Source organism: Salvelinus alpinus, chromosome 7 (genome assembly GCF_045679555.1).
Source record: "Salvelinus alpinus chromosome 7, SLU_Salpinus.1, whole genome shotgun sequence".
In the NCBI taxonomy this organism is placed as follows: domain Eukaryota; kingdom Metazoa; phylum Chordata; class Actinopteri; order Salmoniformes; family Salmonidae; genus Salvelinus; species Salvelinus alpinus.
The window spans coordinates 70,621,828-70,643,998 of NC_092092.1; the positions used below are offsets into that span (position 1 = coordinate 70,621,828).

General features: G+C 42.5%; 1 protein-coding gene across 5 annotated transcripts in view; it reads right to left on the reverse strand.

Moving 5' to 3' along the window:
• Positions 1 to 688: 688 nt before the first annotated feature.
• LOC139581573 (protein phosphatase 3 catalytic subunit alpha-like) overlaps positions 689 to 22,171 on the reverse strand; it is a 78,933-nt gene continuing 57,450 nt past the window's right edge. For 3 of the 5 annotated variants that reach the window (XM_071411492.1, XM_071411493.1, XM_071411495.1), the window contains 2 exons: positions 15,969 to 16,016; positions 689 to 3,446 (listed from right to left, as the gene is read on the reverse strand). In XM_071411492.1, the coding sequence (XP_071267593.1) occupies positions 3,265 to 3,446; positions 15,969 to 16,016 (230 nt within the window). In that variant the 3' untranslated portion in view covers positions 689 to 3,264. Of the gene's footprint in view, positions 3,447 to 8,695; positions 8,798 to 15,968; positions 16,017 to 22,171 lie in introns of all 5 variants that reach the window. The other 2 variants (XR_011676251.1, XM_071411494.1) reach the window with 2 other exon arrangements.

Consider the following 22,171-nt stretch of genomic DNA (forward strand, 5'->3'; position numbering starts at 1 on the left):
CTATCCAGGTGTGGAATCCTGGACTAGGTAACCTAAAGATATTACAGAAAATGACAGGAAAAATTTCAATTCATAAATAAAATTAAAATGTATCCCCTGGATGCCACATCATTCCTGCAAATATTTGTGGAAGAGCCAGGAAGAGTGTTTTCAATAGAGCTAGAGTCTGCTTGATCCAGCTGCAGTTATTGTGTGTGATCTACTGAAAACATTAAACATACACTGAAAACATTATGAACACCTGCTCTTTCCATGACATGGACTGACCAGGTGATTTCAGGTGAAAGCTATGATCCCTTATTGATGTCACTTGTTAAATCCACTTTAATCAGCGTAGATGAAGGTGAGGAGGCAGGTTAAAGAAGGATTTTTAAGCCTTGAGACAATTGAGACGTGGATTGTGTGTGTGTCATTCAGAGGGTGAATGGGTATGACAAAAGACTGAAGTGCCTTTCAACGGGTATGGTAGTAGGTGCCAGGCGCACCGGTTTGGGTCAAGAACTGCAACGTGGCTGAGTTTTTCAGGCTCCACAGTTTCCTGTGTATATTAAGAATAGTCCACCAGCCAAAGGACATTGTGTGTGTGTGTGTGTGTGTGTGTGTGTGTGTGTGTGTGTGTGTGTGTGTGTGTGTGTGCGCACTTCTGTATGTGTTTGTGAACAACGGAGGAAATAAACAGAAGTATGCCAAAGGTTCATGCATATTTTATTCAAGAGTAAAAAAAGTGGTTTGTCCCATGGGGCATGCGTACAGTGTGTGTGATGAGACAGAGAGCCATGGCACAAACTATATGGCACAAGGTCTCCAGTAAGTTCACCTCGTAAAATAAAGCACAATAAGACCAAACAAAGATCAGAAAAATGCGAGAGCAACCAGCAGAGAGCTCAAGAATAATGTTAATTATAAATAGAATAATAATAATATTAAATAACAAGAATATCATTTAAGAATTATGATTAGAGAGTACACTTTTCCTTTAAAATTTGAGAGACAACTTCTGTAACTGTGTCTGCTTTTACAGATTAGTTTGCCATGCAATCATGCTTTGGCTGCCTGAATGGAAGTCTGTCTCTTTATAGTATGGTCATTAATTCACGCTATTGCAGGTTTAAAAGCAACTCCTGTACATCAACAGAGAAGAGAGGAGAGATAGAGTCACAATGCATTTCACCTCATAGAAGCTTCCAGTCTGTACAGCATCAAAATAAAACAATAAATTAATTCATAATACAGTCATGGAAAACATTTAAAAAAGAATAACAAAATCACCCCAAAAAATGTATAAAAATCATAAATAAATGTTTTGCAAAATAAATATTATCCCTTAGTTAATTTTGAAGCAAGAAAAAAGAAACTTACCATACTGAAACATGGCACAAATCGAATTTCACATTATTATTATCAAATAACTTAACTGCATGCATTGATGCGTTTATAAATGCTTTACAAATAAATAACCTTCTGTTGACTTCTGTTAGCCACTGCTCACACTCAGCCAAAAACACTTCATTTCATTTTCAAGGTAGAACACAACAGCATATACACTATAGGAACTTCCTCCAGTGCAGCCAGCTCAGGTTATAGGCTACTGGACAGCACATTAAGAGGACACCGTAGAAATGGAACGCATGGAATAGACTTCACTCATTGCTGATTCTGATTGCATGCCAGCAAAACAGCCAATCTATCATAGTTATTTCTACATTTCAATCTCTGATACAGGTATCCATTCTATGCTTTCTATTTCTATGATTGACTTGGCAGCAATAGAACATAAAACGTGTAGCTAGTCCCAGCAAGTGGAATAAGTAAAAGTGGTAAAAAGATGCCCTTAAAAGTGAAATATGATCAGTTTTGGCAGCAATAGAACATAAGAGTGGAATAGACAGACGTTGCCACTAAAACTGATCTAAGGTCAGTTTAATCTATCTGACTGACTTTAGAGGCAGCGCCTGCCTGGGGTGTAGTGAGTGTACTGTGAACTCTGTGTGAATTAACAGTGGGCCACACACTTTAGTCCTGACTAACTGACCAGTGGAGCATATTGGCTTATAAAATAAGATCGAGAGAGAACACTCAGGTAATAAGACTGTATTTTTAACCTTCTGACAACATTGTCTTTTCCTTGAAGTAAATAAATAATATGTTTCATTTGAATGTCCTGTTATTATCATATAGTACTAGTAGCAAAACATGTTCGATAGCACAACCTTGTATGTTGCATATGAAAATGCCATTCAAATTTCACCCCCACAGACACACATACACTCACACAATCGCAAATGCAGACACGAGCACACACAAATAAACTCCCATGGACGTCACGACAACCATCCAGTCCATCTCTCTATCTATCTAGCTATCTTATAAAATAAAGTGAATGAAGTAAACCACCAACCGGGCTGACCACACAACTTCCTGTTTTAAAATGAGAAGAGGAAACTGAAAATCCAGGATAGGAAGTCCCTCTACCGCATGCCACCTCAGCCCTCGTTGACCTCTCAGCCCATGCCTCCCCTCCCCAATCCCCCCCACTCTCCCTCTGCCCCCAACACAACAGAAAGGTAACATCTGTCACCAAGTCACCCCTACTACACAATGAGAACAGAACAGTAGCTCTTTGTTTTGCATTGGAGTGTTCCAGAACGTTCAGTAGAGTGTTCCAGAACGTTCAGTAGAGTGTTCCAGAACGTTCAGTAGAGTGTTCCAGAACGTTCACTAGAGTGTTCCAGAACGTCCAGTAGAGTGTTCCAGAACGTCCAGTAGAGTGTTCCAGAACGTCCAGTAGAGTGTTCCAGAACGTCCAGTAGAGTGTTCCAGAACGTCCAGTAGAGTGTTCCGTAGTGTGGTGTGGTCAGGTCAGGGGCCTGCAGTAGTGTGTGTGACCAGGTCAGATCAGGTAATGATGGAACCTGCAGTACAGTTTGTCCAGTAGGACGCCTCAACCATCCATGGCAAAGTCTTGCCACACTGGTGGAGAGGTGGGCTGGGCAGCAACAGGACGGGGTAGGGGGAGGAGGAGGATAGTGTGTGTACCATCCCTGTATAAGGGTATATGTTGACTTGTGTGTCCTGTATGTTTTGTGTTTATGTGTATGTATAAGTATGTGTGTGTACTTTATGTTTAAATCAAGTGTATTTGTGAGTATGTGTAAGTCAAATGTGTGTATGTTGGTGTATGTACTTCATATCTATGTGTGTGTTTCAGAGCGTGTATGAAATAGTGTTTAAATGTGTGTGTGTGTGTGTGTGTGTGTGTGTGCATCATCCCTGTATATTGCTGTTGTTGTCGGTGCCGTTGGGCTCCCCCATGTTCATGCGGCCCATGGATACACCAACACTGTTGACGGCGTCACGGCGGGGGGGCATGCGCTCGTTGATCCGGTCCAGACCCTTGGCCTCCGCAAAGCTATTGATCTTATGTTGAGGAGAGAAGCCTCGGATTGCTGGGGAGACAGATCCCAACACAATTACACACAGATGTAATACACACACACAATGTAGTTACAATGCAGTTGCTACATACTAAGAAGTTAGGGCTCTTTGGGAAGGGGGGCTTTGTATTTATTAAGGATCCCCGTTAGTCCTGCCAAGGCAGCAGCTACTCTTCCTGGGGTTTATTATGGATCCCCGTTAGTCCTGCCAAGGCAGCAGCTACTCTTCCTGGGGTTTATTATGGATCCCCGTTAGTCCTGCCAAGGCAGCAGCTACTCTTCCTGGGGTTTATTAAGGATCCCCGTTAGTCCTGCCAAGGCAGCAGCTACTCTTCCTGGGGTTTATTATGGATCCCCATTAGTCCTGCCAAGGCAGCAGCTACTCTTCCTGGGGTTTATTTAGGATCCCCGTTAGTCCTGCCAAGGCAGCAGCTACTCTTGCTGGGGTTTATTAGGGATCCCCGTTAGTCCTGCCAAGGCAGAAGCTACTCTCCCTGGGGTTTATTATGGATCCCCGTTAGTCCTGCCAAGGCAGCAGCTACTCTTCCTGGGGTTTATTAAGGATCCCCGTTAGTCCTGCCAAGGCAGCAGCTACTCTTCCTGGGGTTTATTAAGGATCCCCATTAGTTCTGCCAAGGCAGCAGTTACTCTTCCTGGGGTTTATTAAGGATCCCCATTAGTTCTGCCAAGGCAGCAGCTACTCTTCCTGGGGTTTATTAAGGATCCCCGTTAGTCCTGCCAAGGCAGCAGTTACTCTTCCTGGGGTTTATTAAGGATCCCCATTAGTTCTGCCAAGGCAGCAGTTACTCTTCCTGGGGTTTATTAAGGATCCCCATTAGTTCTGCCAAGGCAGCAGTTACTCTTCCTGGGGTTTATTAAGGATCCCCATTAGTTCTGCCAAGGCAGCAGCTACTCTTCCTGGGGTTTATTTAGGATCCCCATTAGTTCTGCCAAGGCAGCAGCTACTCTTCCTGGGGTTTATTAAGGATCCCCATTAGTTCTGCCAAGGCAGCAGCTACTCTTCCTGGTGTCCAAACATATTAAAGCACTTACACTACATACAAAACAAAAGATAAAACAGTACATCAAATAACATTATTACACCACTACATATCTACAATACAAAACGTATAATACCACCATACAACAATATCACAATGCATGTGTATGCATGTTTTGTACCGTTGTGTGTGTCTCTTCACAGTCCCCGTTGTTCCATAATATGTATTTTTACCTGCTTTTTAAAATCCGATTCTACTGCTTGCATCAGTTACCTTATGTGGAATAGAGTTCCATGTAGTCATGGCTCTATGTAGTACTATGCACCTCCCATAGTCTGTTCTGGACATGGGGACCGTGAAGAGACCTCTGGTGGCATGTCTTGTGAGGTATGCATGGGTGCCCGAGCTGTGTGCAAGTATTTTAAACAGCAGCTCGGTACATTCAGCTTGTCAACACCTCTTTCAAAAAGTAGTGATGAAGTCAATCTCTCTTCCACTTTGAGCCACGAGAGATTGAAATGCATGCCATTAATGTTAGCTCTCCGTGTACTTTTGAGGGCCAGCCGTGCTGCCCTGTTCTGAGCAAACTGCAATTTTCCTAAGTCCCTCTTTGTGGCACATGACCACATGACTGAACAGTAGTCCAGGTGTGACAAAACTAGAGCCTGTAGGGCTTGCCTTGTTGATAGTGCTGTTAAGAAGGTAGAGCAGCGCATTATTATGGACAGACTTCTCCCCATCTTAGCTACTGTTGTATCAATATGTTTTGACCATGACAGTTTACAGTCCAGGGTTACTCCAAGCAGTTTGGTCACCTCAACTTGTTCAATTTCCACATTATTTATTACAAGATTTAGTTGAAGTTTAGGGTTTAGTGAATGATTTGTCCCAAATACAATGCTTTAATTTTGGAAATATTTAGGACTAACTGATTCCTTGCCACCCATTCTGAAACTAATTGCAGATCTTTGTTAAGTGTTGCAGTCATTTCAGTTGCTGTAGTAGCTGATGTGTATAGTGTTGAGTATTCCGCATACATAAACACACAGGCTTTCCTCAAAGCCAGTGGCATGTCGTTAGTAAATATCGAAAAAAGTAAGGGGCCTGAACAGCTACACTGGGCAATTCCTGATTCTACCTGGATTATGTTTATTATTAAAGAACACCCTCTGTGTTCTGTTAGGGCCAGCATCCTGGAATCGCCTCTTCATTGTTGATGTTGAGACTGGTGTTTTGCGGGTACTATTTAATGAAGCTGCCAGTTGAGGACTTGTGAGGCGTCTGGTTCTCAAACTAGACACTCTAATGTACTTGTCCTCTTAGTCAGTTGTGCACCGTGGCCTCCCACTCCTCTTTCTATTCTGGTTAGAGCCAGTTTGCAATGTTCTGTGAAGGGAGTAGTACACAGCGTTGTACTAGTTATTCAGTTTCTTGGCAATTTCTCACATGTAGTAGCCTTCATTTCTCAAAACAATAATAGACTGACAAGTTTCAGAAGAAAGTTCTTTGTTTCTGGCCATTTTGAGCCTGTAATCGAACCCACAAATGCTGATACTCAACTAGTCTAAAGAAGGACAGTTTTAATGCTTCTTTAATCAGCACAACCATTTTCAGCTGTGCTAACATAATTGCAAAAGGGTTTTCTAATGATCAATTAGCCTTTTAAAATGATAAACCATTGGAACACAGGAGTGATGTTTGCTGATAATGGGCCTCTGTAAGCCTATGTAGATATTCCAATAAAAATCTGCCGTTTCCAGCTAATAGTCATTTACAACATTAACAATTTCTTCACTGTATTTCTGATGAATTTGATGCTATTTTAATGAACAAAAAATGTGCTTTTCTTTCAAAAACAAGGAACATTTCTAAGTGACCCCAAACGTTTTGAACGGTAGTTTATATATATGCATACACATACAAATATACATATATACACATACACATATACATATATACACATACACACTTTTTTTTGTATATACCTTCCTTTATTATTCCCCAAACCCTACCACCCCTCCCCCAATTGGAGTAACTAATAAACAATAAAACTTAAGCTTCTGTCACGCCCTGACCTTAGAGAGCCTTTTTATTTCTCTATTTGGTTAGGTCAGGGTGTGATTTGGGTGGGCATTCTAGTTTGTCTGTTTCTTTGTTGGCTGGGTATGGTTCCCAATCAGAGGCAGCTGTCTATCATTGTCTCTGATTGGGAATCATATTTAGGCAGCCTTTTGCCGACCTGTGTTTGTGGGTAATTATTTATTTTCTGTGAGTGTTTGTGTGCGCCACAGTTGCGTCACGTTCGCGTCACGTTCGGTTTCTGTTTACCAGTTTTTTTGTGAAGGTTTCACTTCTATTAAAGATGTGGAATTACATGCACGCTGCGCCTTGGCTCATTTATGACAGGGAATTTGAAGACAACGACCGTGACAGAATTACCCACCACAAAAAGACCAAGCAGCCTGCGCCAACTTGGAAGACGAGCTGGACCGGGGAGGAGATTATGGCAGGAGACAAGACCCTGTCATGGAAGCAGGCGGAGGCAGCGAAGTTAGGTCAACAACGGAAGCCCGAGAGGCAGCTCCCCAAAAATGTTTTGGGGGGGCACACGAGGAGATTGGCGGAGTCAGGGTTTAGACCTGAGCCAACTCCCCGTGCTTACCGTGGCGAACATGTGACCGGTCAGGCACCGTGTTATGCGGTGATACGCACTGTGTCTCCAGTGAGCATTCACAGGCCGGTGCGCTCTGTGCCAGCGCCCCGCATTTGCCGGGCGGGCTAAAGTAAGCATCCAGCCAGAACGGGTTGTGCCAGCTCTACGCTCGAGACCTCCCGTGCGCCTCCACGGCCCAGTGTATCCGGTGCCTGCTCCACGCACCAGGCTTCCAGTGCATCTCCCCAGTCCGGTGAGACTGGTTCCGGCTCCACGTACGAAGCCTCCAGTGATGATCCATGGCACGAAGCCTCCAGTGATGATCCTGGCCCGGAGCCTGTAGTGATGATCCATGTCACGAAGCCTCCAGTGATGATCCATGGCCCGGAGCCTGTAGTGATGATCCATGGCCCGGAGCCTGTAGTGATGATCCATGGCCCGGAGTCTCCAGTGATAATCCATGGCCCGGAGCCTTTTTATTTATCACAATTTTCTTTACCCAGTTTTTTTGGTCTTCAATGCAGGGCCGACAGACAAGTTCCTTACTTTTCCTTACTGAATAAAGGGGAAAAGGCCATTCTTGAACATGGGGTGAGACATTCTTACTAATTTACTAGAGAACCATTTCGGATTTAAGTATAACTTTTGTATGACTGATGCCTTAAGTGAGAGGTCTAATGCTTTAATATTTAATCATTTCTGCCCTCCGAATTAATATTCATTATATAAATATGCCCTTTTAATTTTGTCTGGCTTGCCATTCCAAATAAAATGCAATATTTTTTGCTCATATAATTTAAAAAACTAGTCGCTAGGTGTAGGCAAGGCCATAAGCAAATAGGTAAACTGGGATATGACTACAGAGTTAATCAGGGGGATTTTTCCACAAATACACAGGTATTTTCCTTTCCATGCTAGCAAGATCTTATGTATTTTTTCTAACTTTCTATAAAAATGTATTGGAGTGAGATAATTTCTTTCTTTCAAGATATGTATACAGAGTATGTCCACATCCCCGTCAGACCATTTTATTGGTAAACTACACGGTAATGTAAAAGTTGAATTTTTTTGTGATACATAATTATCATAATTTGATTTTAATCCAGAGAGGTTAGAAAAAGTATCTAGATCCTCTATGAGGCTGTGGGGGGGGATTCTAATTGTGGTTTTAAAAGAAAATGTGAATCATCAGTGTACCATGACACCATTTTATAAGAGATTTAAATATTCCAGGCATTTATATTTAAACTCCATTCGTACTTTATCAAAAGCCTTTTCAAAGTCAGCTATGAAAACCAGGCATGTTTACCAGATATTTCATAGTGTTCTATTGTTTCCAGTACTCCTGTCTGATCAGGATGAAAAATATCTGACAAAACCTTTTTAACACTATGCGCTAAGCACAGAATTCAATGCGCTTTAGCTAGATTTTTGCATCAAAACACTGAAGTATTTTTTTTTTAATGGACTGGATCTTTATATATACCACTTGGATCATGTTTCAGTAATAATGAAATCAGACCTTCTTGTTGAGTGTTTAATAATATACCATTTATATAGGAGTGGTTAAAACATGCTAATAACAATATCAAAAAGGTTTGGAATACCTCCACTGGTACGCCATCCAGCCCTGAAGATTTCCTGGACTTAAAGGCTTTAATTGCATCAAGCAGTTCCTCCTCTGTAATTTGTCCATCACATGAGTCTTTCTGTACAGATGTTAAATTGACATTATTAATAGGAAACATATCCATACAATCCATTCAGTTGGTGGAGATGGTGGAGACTGAAATGAAAACATATGCTTGAAGTACTTTACTTTACTAGCGTGTCATTGTTGATAGACAACAATAATACCTCTTCCACACTGACTTTACGGAACTCAAAAGTACAATTCTTGTCTTTCATAATTTGGTCCGATATACAGTTGAAGTCGGAAGTTTACATACACTTAGGTTGGAGTCATTAAAACTTGTTTTTCAACCACTCCACACATTTCTTGTTAACAAACTATAGTTTTGGCATGTCGGTTAGGACATCTACTTCGTGCATGACACAAGTAATTTCTCCAACAATTGTTTACAGACAGATTGTTTCACTTATAATTCACTGTATCATAATTCCAGTGGGTCAGAAGTTTACATACACTAAGTTGACTGTGCCTTTAAACAACTTGGAATATTCCAGAAAATGATGTCATGGCTTTAGAAGCTTCTGATAGGCTAATTGACATCATTTGAGTCAATTGGAGGTGTACCTGTGGATGTATTTCAAGGCCTACCTTCAAACTCAGTGCCTCTTCGCTTGACATCATGCGAAAATCAAAAGAAATCAGCCAAGACCTCAGAAAATAAATTGGAGACCTCCACAAGTTTGGTTCATCCTTGGGAGCAATTTCCAAACGCCTGAAGGTACCACGTTCATCTGTACAAACAATAGTACGCAAGTATAAACACCATGGGACCATGCAGCCGTCATACCGCTCAGGAAGGAGAAGCGTTTTGTCTCCTAGAGATGAACGTACTTTGGTGCGAAAAGTGCAAATCAATCCCAGAACAACAGCAAAGGACCCTGGCCATAGTCATATTTAACATGTAATGGCATAACACAACTGATAGACTGGAATGACACGCTCACTCACAGTTGAAAAGGAGCTGTGAGCAAACCAAGCCCCAAAATATTTGAATGAGCCGACCCCCCTACATTTTTTATTGTCACTAAAGAGGAAAGAACCCATTTTCAGAACTGCAAATAACCATTGAAGAGCTCAAACGGTTATTTGAGTCATTATGGTTCCACATAGAACCACCATCTAAAAATAGCCCATATTAACATATGCAGCCTGAGGAACAAGTTCCATGAAGTCAATAATTTGCTTGTAACAAATGACATTCATATTCTGACCATCTCTGAAACTCACTTAGATAATACCTTTTGATGATACAGTGGTAGCAATACATGGTTATAACATCTACCGAAAAGACAGAAATGCCAAAGAGGGCGGAGTTGCGGTCTATATTCAGAACGACATTCCTGTAAAGCTTAGAGACGATCTAACGTTAAATAGTGTTGAAGTAATATGGCTACATGTTAATCTGCCTCACCTTAAACCCATTCTGGTGGGAAGCTGCTATAGACCACCAAGTGCTAACAGTCAGTATCTGGATAATATGTTTGAAATGCTTGACAATGTATGTGATATCAACAGAGAAGTATATTTTCTGGGTGATTTCAATATTGACTGGCTCTCATCAAGCTGCCCACCCAAGTAAAAAATTCAAACTGTACCCAGTGTCTGCAAACTGGTTCAGGTTATCAGTCAACCTACCAGGGTAGTTACAAACAGCACAGGAAATTAAATCACCAACATCTATTGATCACATCTGTACTAATGCTGCAGATATTTGCTTTAAAGCAGAATCCAAATCCATAGGATGTAGTGATCACAATATAGTAGCCATATCTAGGAAAACCAAAGTTCCAAAGGCTGGGCCTAATATAGTGTATAAGAGGTCAAGTTTTGTTGTGATTCATATGTTGATGATGTAAATAATATTTGTTGGTCCGTGGTGTGTAATGAGGAGCAACCAGACGCTACACTTGACACATTTATGAAATTGCTTATTCCAGTTACTAATAAGCACGCACCCGTTAAGAAAATGACTGTAAAAACTGTTAAATCTCCTTGGATTGATGAGGAATTTAAAAATTGTATGGTTGAGAGGGATGAGGCAAAAGGTATGGCAAATATTTGGAAATAGCTAGGAGTTTGGTTTTCAATACTGTTTAAACTATTTCTTTGAAGTTTTTCAATACATTTTAATATTTGTAGCTACTTTTTAAGTAAATACCTGCAGTCAACTTGTACAATAGGTTAAGAGAAAAAATGCAAAAAGCTTATTTCTTTCAAATTTTGTGCACAAATTTGTTTACATCCCTGTTAGAATCTGATTAAACATCATAATCATTACACAGGTGCACCTTGTGCTGGGGACAATAAAAAGCCACTAAAATATGCAGTTCTGTCACACAACACAATGCCATAGATGTCTATATTTTGAGGGGGCGCACAATTGGCATGCTGACTGATGGAATGTTCACCAGAGCAGTTGCCAGAGAATTTAATAAGATAATCCATCCACCTTTATCTATCTACCATAAGCCGTGTCCGACATTGTTTTAGAGAATATGGCAGTACGTCCAACCCGGCCTCACAACCGCAGACCACGTGTAACCACGCCAGCCCAGGACGTCCCTTCCGGCTTCTTTACCTGCGGGATCATCTGAGACGAGCCATCCGGACAGCTGATGAAACTGAGGAGTATTTATGTCTGTAATAAAACTCATTCTGATTGGCTGGGCCTAGCTCTTAAGGGGGTGGGGGGCTACGCCCTCGCAGGCCCACCCATGGCTGCCACCCTGCCCAGTCATGTGAAATTCATAGATTAGGGCCTAATGAATGTATTTCGATTGACTGATTTCCTTACAGTTCATATAACTCAGTAAAATAGTTGAAATTGTTGCATGTTGCGGTTATGTTTTTGTTCAGTATACTTTTTTGTTCAACACATTCAGCAGAAAATAGCTTCATTTTCATCAGATGACAACAGAAGTGCAATGCTATTTGTCTGGCAGCCTCACAAGTAAATGAGTTTACATTGAAAAAGCAAGGTTTTTTGGCAAGAAACGATGCATTGCCATCATATTTCTAATGTTTATCATATAAAGAATGTAGCTAGCTACATTTCTTAATGTTTTGCTTAAAGTTAATCTTGCATTATACCGGGAAAAAGTAGTCTACACGGAAAAGTACCAGAGAAAAGTAGTCTATATGGAAAACCACCAGAGAAAAGTAGTCTATATGGAAAACCACCAGAGAAAAGTAGTCTGTATGGAAAACCACCAGAGAAAAGTAGTCTGTATGGAAAACCACCAGAGAAAAGTAGTCTGTATGGAAAACCACCAGAGAACAGTAGTCTGTATGGAAAACCACCAGAGAAAAGTAGTCTGTATGGAAAACCAACAGAGAAAAATAGTCTGTATGGAAAACCACCAGAGAAAAGTAGTCTGTATGGAAAACCACCAGAGAAAAGTAGTCTGTATGGAAAACCACCAGAGAAAAGTAGTCTGTATGGAAAACCACCAGAGAAAAGTAGCTACACATCAGTCAGAGCTCTGTCATCCGAGTGGAGAAGTGCAACTGAAGCACAAAATGTGTCTGATGCCGAGCAGAAATTACAATAAGAAGCATTTTAGATCTGCGTCTTCAAAACGCAGCAAGATATTTCTTATGCGTTTAATATTTTGTCTGCGTGAAAATCGCAGCATTCTGCTGTTATCTCAGTAAGTGGCTGAATTAATAAGGAGACGGGGCATCATATTGTGTTAGCTTTCTGCCGTGTTTGAGAAATCTGTACAACTGCCTGCTATCTTGATTTTATGGCGTTTTTTCTCCTCTCCGTTCTCGGCCCGCCTGCTATTTCCCCATCTTCTTGCCCCATCTTCTTTGAGCAGAGCAGGCAGGCAGGCCTGTTGCCCTTGCGACTCCAGACTCCACACAGACACAGCATGCACTGTGAGTGAAAAATCTATGTTAACCTCTTTCAGTTTATATGACTTCTAATGTGTTGAAGGATCTCTTTAAGTTCATGCGTGTGTATGTGTGTGTGGGTGTGCAACCACACACCCTCTGGGCAGACAGCAAAAAGCGCTTGCTTGACCCAATTCAGGAAACCGTTGATTTTCTTCAGAGAAACTGTCTAAACGGATTTCCTGTTGTTTTGAGACCTCACTAGAAGAGTAGAATAACTAGCTGTTGCTACAGAACGAGATGATCAATTTACAGTTAGTCTGTACCTTCTACCATAGTTTAGTCTCATTCACCACGCATGAACACATACCAAGATGTTTTGTATATGCTTGCGTAAGATAGTTTGACTATATAAGGCTTCTGTACTCATTGTGTCATCGAGCTCTCAACCTTACACTTCAGAGTGCATGACTGACCAGCTTCATTATTGCAATTCTTATTAATAATGATTGATTGTTTGAAGAAATAACAAAGTCTCTCTCAATTGGTTAGAATTTCCACAACAGTTTACATGCTGCTTCTAACCTCAGACAAGCATGCGTCAAAACTCTGTTCATTTGCACAGTGTCTCTCATTCACATTCGCTTGTAAATGTCCAAACTCACCAAAAATGACATTCGGTAGCTCCAAGCTATATACAGTGCAGACCCCTTTACTTTTTCCACATGTTGTTATGTTACAGCCTAATTCTAAAATTGATTCAATTGTTTTTTCTCCTCATCAATCTACACATAATACCCCATAATGACAAAGCAAAAACAGATTTTTAGAAATGTTTGCAAATGTATTAAAAATAAAAAACTCTTTCCTCATTACTTTGTTGAAGTATGACACTACAAGCTTGGCACACCTGTATTTGGGGAGTTTCTCCCATTCTTCTCTGACGATCCTCTCAAGCTCTGTCAGTTTGGATGGGGAGCGTCGCTGCACAGCTATTTTCAGATCATGTCCTGTTGGATGGTGAACCTTTGCCCCAGTCTGAGGTCCTAAGCTCTGGAGCTGGTTATCATCAAGGATCTCTCTGTACTTTGCTCTGTTTGTCTTTCCCTCGATCCTGACTAGTCTCCCAGTCCCTGCCGCTGAAAAACATCCCCACAGTATGATTCTGCCACCACCATGCTTCACCGTAGGGATGGTGCCAGGATTCCTCTAGATGTGACGCTTGACATTCAGGCCAAAGAGTTCAATCTTGGTTTCATCAGACCGGAGAATCTTGTTTCTCATGATCTGAGAGTCCTTTAGGTACCTTTTTGCAAACTCCATGTGGGCTGTCATGTGCCTTTTTCTGAGGAGTGACTTCCGCCTGGCCACTCTACCGTAAATGCCAGTGTTGCGGCGTCACTACAGCCTGGGGTTCGATCCCATTACTGTGTCATTACTGTGTCATTACTGGCCGTGACCCGGAGTCCCATAGGGCAGCGCACAATTGGCCTAGCGTCATCTGGGTTAGGCGAAGGTTTGGCCAGGGGGGCTTTGATTGGCTCATCGCGCTCTAGTAACACCTTGTGGCAAGCCTGGCACCTGCAGGCTGACTTCGGTCATCAGTTGAACAGTGTTTCCTCCGACACATTGGTGCAGCTGTGTTCCGGGTTAAGCGAGCGGATGTTAAGAAGTGCGGCTTGGCGGGTCATGTTTCGGAGGACGCATGACTCGACCTTCGCCTCTCCTGAGCCCGTTGGGGAGTTGCAGCGATGAGACAAGATCACGAAATTGGAGAAAAAAAGGAGGTAAAAATTACAACAAAAATAAATAAATAAAATGTATATTTAAATTACGATGGAGATTTTTTGGTACCCTTCCCCAGATCTGTGCCTCGACACAATCCTGTCTCGGAGCTCTACGGACAATTCCTTCGACCTCACAGTTTGGTTTTTTTCTCTGACATGCACTGTCAACTGTGGGACCTTATATAGACAGTTGTGTGCCTTTCCAAATCATGTCAAAACAATTGAATTTACCACAAGTGGACTCAAATCAAGTTGTAGAAACATCTCAAGGATGATCAATGGAAACAGGATGCACCTGAGCTCAATTTCGAGTCTCATAGCAAAGGGTCTGAATACTTATGTAAATCAGGTATTTCAGTTTTTTCTTTTGAATAGATTTGCAAACATTTCGATAAAACAGTTTTTGCTTTGTCATTATGGGGTATTGTGTGTACATTGATGAGGATCCATTTTTTTTATTCAATCAATTTTAGAATAAGGCTGTAACGTAACAAAATATGGAAAAAGTCAAGGGGTCTGAATACTTTCCGAATGCACTGTATGTATAACTCGAGCTGGAAAGCCTGTCTTTGCAATTCATTCATTTACTTTTGTTTGCGCTCGTTAGCATATTTAGCTAGCAGCCTCCATGGAAATTCGCTATTACTTGTGCTAATTTTGTTATCATTCTGGTAATAGACACCCGATGGGCTTTTTTTGGCACCCCCTTGTGTACTAAGCCGGTAATACCGTATATCCCAGGATGAGAAAAGGATGGTATGACGATATGAACATCTGGATACCACCCAACCCTACTAGTTACTACACAGAAGCCTTATAAATACACACAACAGCTAGGCCAGTACAAACAGAATATACTGAACACTTACAGACATCATTTACACACTTACAATCCACTATCCTTCCAGACTTACAAGTGTCAAGATTCAACAGTATCCTACTAGCGACTTACAGTCTACATAAAGATTGTAGTGTTCATGTGTTAACAATGTGTGTCATCACGGAACATCACGTTTCCAACGCAAAACTCCACAGGCTCCACACAGCACATGTTGTTGTACCGAAATCAAATAGCAGAGGTTGTGTAGGGATGGTGTCATTGTGTAGGGATGATGTTAGAGTTATCGTAGGGTCAGATTCCTCCCCCAGCTGATACACACTTATGATTAGTCACTGTTTTACCGTTGTGTGTGTTTTTTTCCGGAGCGTGTCTTGTGGAATGTGTGTGTGTGTGTGTGTGTGTGTGTGTGTGTGTGTGTGTGTGTGTGTGTGTGTGTGTGTGTGTGTGTGTGTGTGTGTGTGTGTGTGTGTGTGTGTGTGTGTGTGTGTGTGTGTGTGTGAGAGAGAGAGAGAGAAGTGTGTAGAGGGGAGTGTGTGTGAGGAGAAAGAATAAGAGCAGTCAGGCTTCACCATGAGCAGTGCTGTTAGAAGAGCTCAATGCATTGTGGATAAGTGTATGGCGTGGATGGGTCGCCATGCCTCATCCCCTTCTTTCTCTACCTCTTTCATTCTCTCACACACTCACTCGCTTAATCTCATTGTTGATGCATGAGTGGAATTTACCTTCTGCGTCCTCAACAGGATCAATGGCTTCAATGGCCTCAATGGTAGCTGAGTATGGAGAGAAAGAGAAAGATAGAGAGTGAAGGAGAAAGAGAGGGAGAGAGAAAGAGGGAGGAGGGTGAGGGTTATTCATGCAAAACCCTTAGAGCGGCACTGCAGCCCTCAGTACAGAGGGCGTTTGGTGTTAGCATGTTCGGTAGCTAGCGTTAGCTCACACACATACACACATACACCATGCTATTACTCCTCAGCAGTAGTGAGGTGAGGGTGACTGACTGACGTGGAGAGAGAGAGAGAGAGAGAGAGAGAGAGAGAGAGAGAGAGAGAGAGAGAGAGAGAGAGAGAGAGAGAGAGAGAGAGAGAGAGAGAGAGAGAGAGAGAGAGAGAGAGAGAGAGAGAGAGAGAGAGAGAGAGAGAGAGAGAGAGAGAGAGAGAGAGAGAGAGAGAGAGAGAGAGATGAAGGAAAGAGAGAGAGAGAGAGAGAGAGAGAGAGAGAGAGAGAGAGAGAGAGAGAGATGAAGGAGAGAGAGAGAGAGATGAAGGAAAGAGAGAGAGAGAGAGAGAGAGAGAGAGAGAGAGAGAGAGAGAGAGAGAGAGAGATGAAGGAGAGAGAGAGAGAGATGAAGGAAAGAGAGAGAGAGATGAAGGAAAGAGAGAGAGAGAGAGAGAGAGAGATGAAGGAGAGAGAGAGAGAGATGAAGGAAAGAGAGAGAGAGAGAGAGAGAGAGAGAGATGAAGGAGAGAGAGAGAGAGATGAAGGAGAGAGAGAGAGAGAGAGAGAGAGAGAGAGAGAGAGAGAGAGAGAGAGAGAGAGAGAGAGAGAGAGAGAGAGAGATGAAGGAAAGAGAGAGAGAGAGAGAGAGATGAAGGAGAGAGAGAGAGAGATGAAGGAGAGAGAGAGAGAGAGAGAGAGAGAGAGAGAGAGAGAGAGAGAGAGAGAGAGAGAGAGAGAGAGAGAGAGAGAGAGAGAGAGAGAGAGAGAGAGAGAGAGAGAGAGAGAGAGAGAGAGAGAGAGAGAGATGAAGGAAAGAGAGAGAGAGAGAGAGAGAGAGAGAGATGAAGGAAAGAGAGAGAGAGAGAGAGAGAGATGAAGGAAAGAGAGAGAGAGAGAGAGAGAGAGAGAGAGAGAGAGAGAGAGAGAGAGAGAGAGAGAGAGAGATGAAGGAGAGAGAGAGAGAGATGAAGGAAAGAGAGAGAGAGATGAAGGAAAGAGAGAGAGAGAGAGAGAGAGAGAGAGATGAAGGAGAGAGATCTCTCTCTCTCTTTCCTTCATCTCTCTCTCTCTCTCTCTCTCTCTCTCTCTCTCTCTCTCTCTCTCTCTCTCTCTCTCTCTCTCTCTCTCTCTCTCTCTCTCCTTCATCTCTCTCTCTCTCTCCTTCATCTCTCTCTCTCTCTCTCTCTCTCTCTCTTTCCTTCATCTCTCTCTCTCTCCTTCATCTCTCTCTCTCTCTCTCTCTCTCTTTCCTTCATCTCTCTCTCTCTTTCCTTCATCTCTCTCTCTCTCTCCTTCATCTCTCTCTCTCTCTCTCTCTCTCTCTCTCTCTCTCTCTCTCTCTCTCTCTCTTTCCTGGCCCACCACTCCACCCTGGACTTGAACAGCCTCTATGACCAGGTCCACCTCTATAAGGCAGCAGTGCCCACCTTTGTCCGGACTCTAAAGGACATCGCTCTCAAACGCAGCCCCAACACTTCACACAGGAGCAACAGATCAATAGACACCCCACCCAGACCAGCGAGACACCCTCCAAGACCTGCAGGACCCCCCCGTGGACCTACACATAGAGGACCCACGCCAAGAGGACTTACATCCAGACCACAGCACCCCCAGACACATCCACACCCCCACCCCAACCAATCAACACCCCCCCACATCAACCATGCCCACACCCCATTTAGGCCCCCTCAGATCAGACCTATGCCACTCCTGCCCACCCCATGCACCCCACCCCCGCAAAGAGAGCATCAACATGGAAGTCACACATACGCCCAGGTAGTGAGCGGGCAAACAGGCCCAACCCCCACTCTTACACTCGCCCAAGCCAACGGCATGTACCAGATGCTCAGCAGGCTCTGCTCACACTTACTGGCCTGAGGCCAAACCACACGGCCAACAACATTGGACACTTTATGGAACAAAAAGCCTTCACTATATCATCCTGGAATATCCAAGGCCTGAGGTCATCTGCCTTTGGCCTAAAGAGCAGGAACACGGACTTCACCAAAGAAATCGGTAATGCAGACATTGTCATCCTGCAAGAAACATGGTATAGCGGAGACAGACCCACTGGTTGCCCTCTAGGTTACAGAGAGCTGGTAGTCCCATCCACCAAACTACCAGGTGTGAAACAGGGAAGGGACTCAGGGGGAATGCTAATTTGGTATAGAGCAGACCTAACTCACTCCATTAAATTAATCAAAACAGGAACATTTTACATTTGGCTAGAAATTCAAAAGGAAATTATCTTAACAGAGAAAAATGTCCTCCTGTGTGCTACCTATATCCCCCCACTAGAATCCCCATACTTTAATAAAGACAGCTTCTCCATCCTGGAGGGGGAAATCAATCATTTCCAGGCCCAGGGACATGTATTAGTCTGTGGCGACCTAAATGCCAGAACTGGACAAGAACCTGACACCCTCAGCACACAGGGGGACAAACACCTGCCTGCAGGTGACAGCATTCCCTCCCCCATATGCCCCCCTAGGCACAACTATGACAACATAACCAACAAAAACGGGTCACAACTCCTGCAGCTCTGTCGCACGCTGGGTATGTACATAGTCAATGGTAGGCTTCGAGGGGACTCCTATGGTAGGTTCACCTATAGCTCATCTCTTGGCAGTAGCACTGTAGACTACTTTATCACTGACCTCAACCCAGAGTCTCTCAGAGCGTTCACAGTCAGCCCACTGACACCCCTATCAGACCACAGCAAAATCACAGTCTACTTGAACAGAGCAATACTCAATCATGAGGCATCAAAGCCAAAGGAACTGAGTAACATTAAGAAATGCTATAGATGGAAGGAATGCAGTTTGGAAACCTACCAAAAAACAATTAGGCAACAGCAAATTCAATCCCTTTTAGACAACTTCCTGGGTAAAATGTTCCACTGCAATAGTGAAGGTGTAAACTTGGCAGTAGAAAATCTTAACAGTATATTTGACCTCTCAGCTTCCCTATCAAATCTAAAAATCTCAAATAGAAAACCGAAGAAAATGAACAACAATGACAAATGGTTTGATAAAGAATGCAAAAATCTAAGAAATAAATTGAGGAACCTGTCCAACCAAAAACATAGAGACCCGGAAAACCTGAGTCTACGCCTTCACTATGGCGAATCACTAAAACAATACAGAAATACACTACGGAAAAAGAAGGAACAGCACGTCAGAAATCAGCTCAATGTAATTGAAGACTCCATAGACTCTAACCAATTCTGGGAAAATTGGAAAACACTAAACAAACAACAACACGAAGAATTATCTATCCAAAATGGAGATGTATGGGTAAACCACTTCTCCAATCTTTTTGGCTCTATAACAAAGAATAAAGAACAAAAACATATACATGATCAAATACAAATCCTAGAATCAACTATTAAAGACTACCAGAACCCATTGGATTCTCCAATTACCTTGAATGAGTTACAGGACAAAATAAAAACCCTCAAACCCAAAAAGGCCTGTGGTGTTGATGGTATCCTTAATGAAATGATCAAATATACAGACAACAAATTCCAATTGGCTATACTAAAACTCTTTAACATCGTCCTTAGCTCTGGCATCTTCCCCAATATTTGGAACCAAGGACTGATCACCCCAATCCACAAAAGTGGAGACAAATTTGACCCCAATAACTACCGTGGAATATGCGTCAACAGTAACCTTGGGAAAATACTCTGCATTATCATTAACAGCAGACTCGTACATTTCCTCAATGAAAACAATGTACTGAGCAAATGTCAAATTGGCTTTTTACCAAATTACCGTACAACAGACCATGTATTCACCCTACACACCCTAATTGACAACCAAACAAACCAAAACAAAGGCAAAGTCTTCTCATGCTTTGTTGATTTCAAAAAAGCCTTCGACTCAATTTGGCATGAGGGTCTGCTATACAAATTGATGGAAAGTGGTGTTGGGGGTAAAACATACGACATTATAAAATCCATGTACACAAACAACAAGTGTGCGGTTAAAATTGGCAAAAAACACACACATTTCTTCACACAGGGTCGTGGGGTGAGACAGGGATGCAGCTTAAGCCCCACCCTCTTCAACATATATATCAACGAATTGGCGCGGGCACTAGAACAGTCTGCAGCACCCGGTCTCACCCTACTAGAATCCGAAGTCAAATGTCTACTGTTTGCTGATGATCTGGTGCTTCTGTCACCAACCAAGGAGGGCCTACAGCAGCACCTAGATCTTCTGCACAGATTCTGTCAGACCTGGGCCCTGACAGTAAATCTCAGTAAGACCAAAATAATGGTGTTCCAAAAAAGGTCCAGTCACCAGGACCACAAATTCCATCTAGACACCGTTGCCCTAGAGCACACAAAAAACTATACATACCTCGGCCTAAACATCAGCACCACAGGTAACTTCCACAAAGCTGTGAACGATCTGAGAGACAAGGCAAGAAGGGCCTTCTATGCCATCAAAAGGAACATAAATTTCAACATACCAATTAGGATCTGGCTAAAAATACTTGAATCAGTCATAGAGCCCATTGCCCTTTATGGTTGTGAGGTCTGGGGTCCGCTCACCAACCAAGATTTCACAAAATGGGACAAACACCAAATTGAGACTCTGCATGCAGAATTCTGCAAAAATATCCTCCGTGTACAACGTAGAACACCAAATAATGCATGCAGAGCAGAATTAGGCCGATACCCACTAATTATCAAAATCCAGAAAAGAGCCGTTAAATTCTACAACCACCTAAAAGGAAGCGATTCCCAAACCTTCCATAACAAAGCCATCACCTACAGAGAGATGAACCTGGAGAAGAGTCCCCTAAGCAAGCTGGTCCTAGGGCTCTGTTCACAAACACAAACACACCCCACAGAGCCCCAGGACAACAGCACAATTAGACCCAACCAAATCATGAGAAAACAAAAAGATAATTACTTGACACATTGGAAAGAATTAACAAAAAAACAGAGCAAACTAGAATGCTATTTGGCCCTAAACAGAGAGTACACAGTGGCAGAATACCTGACCACTGTGACTGACCCAAACTTAAGGAAAGCTTTGACTATGTACAGACTCAGTGAGCATAGCCTTGCTATTGAGAAAGGCCGCCGTAGGCAGACATGGCTCTCAAGAGAAGACAGGCTATGTGCACACTGCCCACAAAATGAGGTGGAAACTGAGCTGCACTTCCTAACCTCCTGCCCAATGTATGACCATATTAGAGAGACATATTTCCCTCAGATTACACAGATCCACAAAGAATTCGAAAACAAATCCAATTTTGATAAACTCCCATATCTACTGGGTGAAATTCCACAGTGTGCCATCACAGCAGCAAGATTTGTGACCTGTTGCCACAAGAAAAGGGCAACCAGTGAAGAACAAACACCACTGTAAATACAACCCATATTTATGTTTATTTATTTTAACTTGTGTGCTTTAACCATTTGTACATTGTTACAACACTGCATATATATAATATGACATTTGTAATGTCTTTATTGTTTTGAAACTTCTGTATGTGTAATGTTTACTGTTCATTTTTATTGTTTATTTGACTTTTGTATATTACCTACCTCACTTGCTTTGGCAATGTTAACACATGTTTCCCATGCCAATAAAGCCCCTTGAATTGAATTGAATTGAATTGAGATGAAGGAAAGAGAGAGAGAGAGAGAGAGAGAGAGAGAGAGAGAGAGAGAGAGATGAAGGAGAGAGAGAGAGAGATGAAGGAAAGAGAGAGAGAGAGAGAGAGATGAAGGAAAGAGAGAGAGAGAGAGAGAGATGAAGGAAAGAGAGAGAGAGAGAGAGAGAGATGAAGGAAAGAGAGAGAGAGAGAGAGAGAGATGAAGGAGAGAGAGAGAGAGATGAAGGAAAGAGAGAGAGAGAGAGAGAGAGAGAGAGAGAGAGAGAGAGATGGAGAGAGAGAGAGAGATGAAGGAAAAAGAGAGAGAGAGAGAGAGAGAGAGAGAGAGAGAGAGAGAGAGAGAGAGAGAGAG